Consider the following 8,469-nt stretch of genomic DNA (forward strand, 5'->3'; position numbering starts at 1 on the left):
AAGAATATATAAAACTAAGGAAGAAAAAGAAGACACAGAACGTCACACAGAACGTTAGGGATTGGAAGGGACCTCGAAAGATCATCTAGTCCAATCCCCCTGCCGGGGCAGGATTGCCTAGACCGTATCACACAGGAACGCGTCCAGGCGGGTTTTGAATGTCTCCAGAGAAGGAGACTCCACAACCTCTCTGGGCAGCCTGTTCCAGTGTTCAGTCACCCTCACCGTAAAGAAGTTTTTCCTCATATTTAAGTGGAACCTCCTGTGTTCCAGCTTGCACCCATTGCCCCTTGTCCTGTCAAGGGATGTCACTGAGAAGAGCCTGGCTCCATCCTCATGACACTTGCCCTTTACATATTTATAAACATTAATGAGGTCACCCCTCAGTCTCCTCTTCTCCAAGCTAAAGACACCCAGCTCCCTCAGCCTCTCCTCATAAGGGAGATGTTCCACTCCCTTAATCATCTTCGTGGCTCTGCGCTGGACTCTCTCTAGCAGTTCCCTGTCCTTCTTGAACTGAGGGGCCCAGAACTGGACACAATACTCCAGATGCGGCCTCACCAGGGCAGAGTAGAGGGGGAGGAGAACCTCTCTCGACCTGCTGATCACACCCCTTCTAATACACCCCAGGATGCCATTGGCCTTCTTGGCCACAAGGGCACACTGCTGGCTCATGGTCATCCTGCTGTCCACTAGGACCCCCACGTCCCTTTCCCCTATGCTGCTCTCCAACAGCTCTGCCCCCAACTTGTACTGGTACATGGGGTTGTTCTTGCCCAGATGCAGGACTCTACACTTGCCCTTGTTATATTTCATTAAATTTCTCCCCGCCCAACTCTCCAGCCTGTCCAGGTCTTTCTGAATGGCTGCGCAGCCTTCCGGCGCGTCAGCCACTTCTCCCAGTTTTGTGTCATCAGCGAACTTGCTGACAGCGCACTCTAATCCCTCATCCAAGTCATTAATGAATATATTGAATAGAACTGGTCCCAGTACCGACCCTTGAGGGACTCCGCTAGACACAGACCTCCAACTGGACTCTGTCCCATTGACCACCACTCTCTGGCTTCTTTCCTTCAGCCAGTTCACAATCCACCTCACTACCCGATCATCCAGACCACACTTCCTCAGTTTAGCTGCAAGGATGCTGTGGGAGACCGTGTCAAACGCTTTACTGAAATTGAGATAGACCACATCCACAGCTTTACCATCATCTATCCACCGGGTTACGTCCTCATAAAAGGCTATCAAGTTGGTTGAGCATGACTTCCCCTTGGTGAATCCATGCTGAGTGCCCCTAATGATCCCCCTATCCTTGATGTGCCTAGAGACAGCACCAAGGACAAGTTGTTCCATCACCTTTCCGGGGATGGAGGTGAGGCTGACCGGTCTATAGTTACCCGGGTCCTCCTACAAGAAGTGAATGTGAGGATATCAGGATTTAAGTGTTAGTGTCCAGGTGGCTTTCAGAACTGAACAGTGTCTGGGGGACATGGCAGTTGGATTGAGATTCCTCTCTTTGGTCAGGACATCTTTTACAATCAGGTAACGAAAGCCTGTCACATGATGGGTCTGAAGTCTCTAGGAGACTGCAAGACAATGCTGCTTTTGGTCCAGCTATGCTGCGTTGCATCAGCAAGCAGTGTGACCAAACAGGTGTGGATTCACAGAGAAAAATGCCTGGTGCTGAGACCAGATATCTATACTAAAAGAGTTTCAAGAAGGCTATTTTGAGTTAGCTCTGGCCTGACCCTATAGACGTAACAACCATTAGGATTTAAAGTTCATCCTCCAGATTACTTTAGCCTGAAAGGAAAACTGGAAGTCCAAAAAGCACTTTGCAATGAAAACCAAAGCACAGTAGCAGGGATAAATGGAGATTCAACTAGAAAGTGCAGACCTGATCTCAACTAAAATACCTACACATGACCACAGCCATCTGTCTTGGGGAGCAATTCTGCGCTTCCCAGCCAAGTGGTAGTGTGGCTGCTAAAACACAACTCTCTTTAAAGACTACCAGCATTGTCCACATAGTTCAGGGTTTGGCCCAGCCTTCTGTAGGCCCCCTACAGTATCTGTAGGCCTTAAGACATCATTATTTTGTTGTAGGTTTTCAGTTTTGAGCGCTTGAAATAAAGCAAAGGATTTTTTTGCAGCCTGCCGGATTAAGACTTCTGTAGGCTGCCAGAAAGTGCACGTGCTGCGTGCTCTGGGTCATGGCACGCAAGAGTAGGGAGTCTTCTGGGGACAGAAGTCCGCGGGGATAACCCCAGATTGCTGCAGGAGCAGAGGGAGGCAGCTCTTCTGGCACCATCTTGTCCAACCTGCCTGCAGGGAGAAAGCCAAAAGCCCACGTTTTAGTTCATGCTGCCTTTCCATCTTATTTGGAGTTTCTATTTAAGGAGCAGTGTTAGTTTTTTATTATGCTGGATAAAGTTGAGTGTAACCCTTAGTGAATTATATGTTCTCACTGAAAACTAAATCCACTCATAAATGAGTCAAAAAACGTATATTTCTTGTAGGAATAGAAGTAGATGCAGTTATTGTATAAGGTCTTTAACCAAGACTGAAAGCACATTGCGAGGATTAAATATGATCTGAATAGATGAAATAAAAAATATAGATATTTCTTCCAGAAAGCCAAGGATGTATAACATACAATTAATTTCAACAGACATTAAATATTTTGGGACGATTAAAGCCACAAGAGAATACAGATTACAGTAGTTCAAGACATCTTCTCTTTCAATTTTGCAAGTTCAGTCCGACATCTGAAAGTCATTTTTATGTCAGTTCTTTCACACTAATCCAACCTTACTCATAGTAAAGTACTGCAAATTATACCATTTGTTTTACCTGTGAAAACTAACAATGTCCTGTCTTCACAGTACGTTCAGCCAAAGAAAACTGGTGATGTAGTATTTGAGTAGTTTCAAAGGGTTTTGCATCGTTTATCATTTTATTGGGAGTTCAAGGATTTCTGATATCTGATGTAAGGCTTGTTTTTATAGAACAAAAGTGTTTCTGAGGCCCTCAGAGCATAAAAGGAATTTTAACACCTTTCATGAAAATGATATATCAAAAATTTATTTTTCTAACTCCCCATGCGGATTCAATCAGTTTGAAAGTGTACACTTACTAAAACATGTTAAGCTGATATAAACTAGATTTAAATCAAAGAAAGAATATCTTTTTCAAGGTTTTGCACCAGTTCAGTTAGATCAGTTTAAAATCAAATCTTAAGGCAATACTGTGCAACTTTGTGCTCATATAAGGTCTGACTTTTTTGGACAAAGACTTTACTAACCAGCCACAAGTTCCATTGGTTACAACAAGGAGCTTCTCTATTGCTTTTACTGCAGCTCACTTCCTACATCATTTGCAACGTACAGGGCACCAGCATCCCACTGTGTGGATTTCCTAATTTTATCTTTCTTCTTCTTCCACCTTTTAATATGTGCTTAATAAAGTGTTACAACATTTCTCATTATATAGACAAATTAGACCGGGTCATAGCAACAGAAAACAAATTATATATTCTTAACATTGCCATAGATGAAGAACAGCATTTAAGGTAATTTGACATCATAACAGCATCTTTCGTCTCTAACTACCAATGTTTAAACTCAAATTTACGATGCCATCGTGTTTTGTCTGAACTACCCAATGTCTGATTTAGGTTCACGGTGCAATCGGATGCATGAGGGGGGTCATTCCCTGCAACACCAGTTGAAAAGAGAAAATAAATAACGCCGATCACGGAGGTATAATCTGAAGAGGACCGGAAGGGTGCGCCCGAGCGCACACGCTGTTCCCAGGCGCCCCTACAGACCCCGCCACCTGCCCAGGACCGCGGCAGTGCTGGGAGGAGCCAGGCGGAGCCCGTGAGCAGGCACCTGGCGGGCCGCAGCCCCGGACACCCGCAAGCCCTCGGAGCGGCTTCCCTGCGCCCCCCGGGCCCGGCGCCGCCAAGGTGTCCGCCATGACCGGGCGGCACCGCCGGGCCCGCGCAGCCCAGCCAGCGGCGCGGGGGCACTCGGAAGTGCGTCACTGCCTGCGGCCGGGGCTCCTGCATTCCGCGCCCCCTCCCCACCGGATGGAGCGTGACGCCATCGTGGCGCGCCGTGGCGTGTGCAGCTGCTGCCCGCCCGTAGCATGGCCGTGGCCGGGGAGCTGCCGCCGCCGCTCGCCCCCGCGCTGCCCGCCGCCGCCGTCCCGTCCTTCGCCGTGGCCTGCGGCCTGGTTTGGCGGCGCTACTCGTGCCTGGTGGTGGCGCCGCACCGCAGGCACGTCGCGCTGGCCCCGCGCTACCTGGGCCGCAAGCGCACCGGCATCCGCGCCCAGCTCGACGCCGAGCTCCTGCGCTACTCGGAAAGGTGCGGCTGGGGAGGGGGGCTCGGCTCGGGGGAAGCCTCAGCCCGCCTGGGGCCGCGCTGCGGCCGGGGGGAGCGGCTCCCGCCCCGTTGGTGGCTGTCTCCGGCCTAATAGCTAACCGTTCCGCCCCCCCCCCCCCCCTCCTTCTTTCAGCTTCCAGGGTGTGCCGGTGGCTTACGACAACATCAAAGTGGTGGGTGAGCTCGGGGACATTTACGACGACCAAGGATTTATACACCTAAACATCGAGGCTGACTTCGTCATCTTCAGTCCCAAGAAAGGGAAAAAACTGGTGGTATGTAGACGTGTTGACGTCTCACGGGGCGTTTTTTTAAGTAATCAAAGTTTGGCTTATCTCCATCATCACCAGAGGTCTGGGACTTCGGTGGAGTTATATTTTAGTTTATATTAGTAGTTTATTAGTGTAGGAGTAGCTTAGAGTAGTTTCTTAGCAGTTTGTAGTAGTAGTTGTCATCTATCTATACTGTATGTCTGTTTTTTAAAATTTATATAATATTTATACATTAAAACATTGTATCATAAGGATTACATATTAAATACTATATCATAGTTTTGTGTATCATTTATATCGATGTTTCCTTCTGAAGAGCAGATAATTCTCAAACAGGTGTGTTCGTTCTTATTTAATAGTAGCAGGAATGTTTAGGATGTTCTCATGAGTTAATTTTGTTCGAATACAAGAGCAATACATCAAGTTGAAGCCCGCCTTTCTGTAAAAGGAGATGTATGGCTCAGAGAGCAGCTTTAAGCTTGTTAACACCCATGTGTCAGTACTTGTGGGAAAAATAAGTTGAGAGTTGACTTACTTTTGTTGTGCCATACCTTTTGCAGCGTAGCTTGTGTCTTTCTAAATGTGATAAATGAATGCTAGAAAAAGAATGCAAAAGCCCTCTGTGTCTTTCATTCATGCTTGGGGAAAACAAAAGTGAATAACGTTGGGCACGGAATGTGTCAGAAACCCACTGAATGGAGTACTTTAAAGCTTTTTATGTGTTATCTGTATCTTTAGTTGCTAAGTAGTGCTGTGCCACCATGAAGGCCGTTTTAGGCAAGTAAATCATACTTCAACTGGCTTTAAAGCAAAGTTGTTGGCTGTAGTGTGAGGAGTACAACAGGTAACTCATAGAATCATATGATTCTATGAAAGACTTACTTGTTCTGTTCAGATACTCACTATGGCTAAAATCCCATGCTTTGACTTTCTTTCTCTTGCAGATACAGGTTCATTTCTATTTTGGGAGGAATTGTCTGAAGAGTATATAGGAACAGCTTTGATTTTAGTGAAGAAGAGTTAGCTTACTTGCTAGATAAACAGAATTCATAACTTGTGCAAATAAAGTCTTATGAAGTGTCTATATAGGAAACTAAGTACGTATCATGTGTGCATTTAAAGGGGTGATCTCCCATAGCTTCATATGACACTCTTTCGTTTTTAGGGTGTGATTAATAAAGTGGCCCCGAGTCATATTGGCTGCCTGATCCATGGATGCTTCAATGCTTCCATCCCTAAACCTGAACACATGTCAATTGTACAGTGGCAAGAGCTGGGGTTAAAAATAGGGGATGAACTGAAATTTCAAGTATTGCACTTGGATTCTGATGCAGCTGGGGTGTTCTTCATTCGAGGAGGACTCACTAAAAGCAGGTATTGTGCCATACTAGAGAATATTTTTAACTGGTTTAATGGGTTTGTTACAAGCTAAATGTTTTGAATTAACATCTTAATCTTTAATCGCTCTTGCTTATACACAAACCCATGTCTATATATAGCCTGTGTTAGTTTTCTTAAACTAAACTGTGTAGTGTTAAGGACTTGCATGGAAATTTTCTCTGGGAAAAATAAAAACAGATTCTTTTTTTTAGCTTTAGCTTTAAAAATCTAAGTATGCTGACCTGTGAACTGTTGATTGTATAAATAGTACATGTTCAAAATAGCACCCCCAAATATCTAGAGTAGCTGTGTTTGTGAATGTGTGTAGACTTTACAAGTGAGAACAATCTAGTTCCTGAACACAGCGTTTACATTGGTGTTTACACACTTACATGCCCGCACACGTTACATAACCACAATGGATGTGGAGGACTTAAATGCTTGCTGAAACATACAAATATACTTGGTCTCAAAGATTATATGAAAAAATGCATCACCTTCCTCCTTTCACTTATGCCTCTGTAAATTTTTAGAGCAGCTTGCTAAAAATCTTAATAGTGGTATCTTTAAGAGAGTTCATTCAGATGTTTTTTAAATGGTCATTAGCTGAGCAATTTTTTTCTACCAACGTGGTTATGTTTTTAATTAAATGTACAATATGATGACTACTGACAAAATCATAACATTTTTAGAGGTCTCTGGTGCTAGTTTTTTGTTGGTTTGTTTTTGTTTTGTTTTGTTTTTTTTTAATCTGGAAGGATACTATGGATTGTTTTAGTGAACTTAGAATGAAACTTGATGATTTTGTCCTCAACACCTCTGGGAGCATCTCTTCCTCCATGGTTTTTAAACTGCATTCTTTCCATATTTGTTTTGCTAGATGTTTTCTCCAGTGCTATGGATTGCAAGGTACCTGCTGGGTTTTTGGATTTTGTTTTGGTTTTCTTTTTTTTTCTTTTTTGTTCTTTTTTTTTGGCCTCTTCTGGCATCACCTTTGTTTTAACTGTATTGACTTCAGCAAGACAATTACTTGGTGAAATCAGCAGCGTGCCTCATGTGTGATTGAACAGGTCGTTGTCTGTGCATGTTTGTGAATAACTTACCAAAAAAAAAAAAGTTTACCACATAGTGTGTAATTATGAATTAGAGGATGAAGGAGTAGAAAAAAAGAGGAAATACCGAAATGGTACGTACAGCATTTTAGTGAAGAAATTGAGGCTAAGGTTTGAAAGAGAATATGGATTCTGTTGTAAGAAGGAAGCTATTCAGGTAATAGAAATTAAGCTGAAAGTATTAAACTAGCTGTATGATTTTCTGTAACTAGAGTATTATGTTCTCCATTTGTTGTTGTATGTAGCAAATGTTTATCTTCTATCTACTTCGTGTAAATACTGTGTTTTAGCAAATTTTGACATTTCACTGGGTGAAGTGCCCTTAGATGTTTCTTCTTTAGCTTATTTTGCATATTTCTTTACAGCATGCAGCCCAGACGATCTGAGACCATCACTGACAGTACAAATGGAGATGAAATTCAAAAGTTTGACCACCAGGAAAATGGCTTGAATGATGCTAGGGGAGATAATGTCACAGAGGAGCATCTATGTGAGATGGATAACACTGGGAGGGAAAATGCAGAAAAGCAAAGTGTTGATGCTGTAGATGGAGTATGTGATGATAAAAACAAGAAGAAGAAGAAAAAGAAAAAACATAAGCAAGAAGAACAGGAACATGTATTGCCTACCAGTGACTCCAGTGGTTACCAAAGTGACCATAAAAAGTCAAAGAAAAAGAAAAGAAAGCATTGTGATGAAGTTGAAGAAAGTGAATTATCTCAGCTGTCACAAGAACCCAAAGCTAAAAAGAAAAGGGACTAAAGTCTGAAGTGCCTTTCCTGAATAAGATTCCAGACATTTTTTATAAGCTTCCAATAAAATCCTGTTTCAAGATGTATGTTTCTTTATTAAACAGTCTGCTCTGCTAGGTGGGATGATGTTTGTGTGCATATGTGCACCAACAGCTTTAAAGGCAGGAGCTTTTAAAGAAGTAATGGAAGAAATGGGATAAAGGCAATATCTGCCTGTTTTGTTTACTGGAAAGGAAGACACAGAACAGTGGAACATAATTACAGGAACCCATACATCACCTCTGTGTCTGCTTCCTGCTTCCATGCGTTAACCAGTGGCTAGTTGTGGTCTTTGCTACTCTAATTCCATCGTTGCTGCTTAGTGTCTTGATTTTATAAGAGTATGTTAGGCTTACCTTTGGGGTTCTGGGAAATACACCTGAATTCCCGGAGGCTGAGAAGAGGTTTTTTTTTATTGTGGTAAGAGGCCATGTGAATGCCTGTGAATGAAACTGCAGCCTGACTTAAAAGATTAAGCAAACTCTTGAGTGTCTTGGATCTTTCAAAACACCTTTGGTGGTAC

At 43.4% G+C, this 8,469-nt stretch overlaps 1 protein-coding gene across 1 annotated transcript; it reads left to right on the forward strand.

Moving 5' to 3' along the window:
• The first annotated feature begins 4,133 nt into the window (after positions 1-4,133).
• On the forward strand, positions 4,134-7,989 carry POLR1F (RNA polymerase I subunit F). The gene is made up of 4 exons (XM_068405397.1): positions 4,134-4,373; positions 4,525-4,666; positions 5,829-6,037; positions 7,521-7,989. The coding sequence occupies exons 1-4, from the start codon at positions 4,153-4,155 to the stop codon at positions 7,915-7,917; spliced, it is 969 nt and encodes a 322-aa protein (XP_068261498.1). The 5' UTR covers positions 4,134-4,152; the 3' UTR covers positions 7,918-7,989.
• The last annotated feature ends 480 nt before the right edge of the window (positions 7,990-8,469 follow it).

This window comes from Nyctibius grandis, chromosome 7, assembly GCF_013368605.1.
Source record: "Nyctibius grandis isolate bNycGra1 chromosome 7, bNycGra1.pri, whole genome shotgun sequence".
NCBI lineage: Eukaryota > Metazoa > Chordata > Aves > Nyctibiiformes > Nyctibiidae > Nyctibius > Nyctibius grandis.

Coding starts and splice junctions, on each gene's coding strand:
- POLR1F (XM_068405397.1), top strand. CDS start 4,153: ATGGCCGTGGCCGGGGAGCTGCCGCCGCCGCTCGCCCCCGCGCTGCCC. Junction 4,374..4,524: donor CTCCTGCGCTACTCGGAAAG/GTGCGGCTGGGG, acceptor TCCTTCTTTCAG/CTTCCAGGGTGTGCCGGTGG. Junction 6,038..7,520: donor GGAGGACTCACTAAAAGCAG/GTATTGTGCCAT, acceptor ATTTCTTTACAG/CATGCAGCCCAGACGATCTG.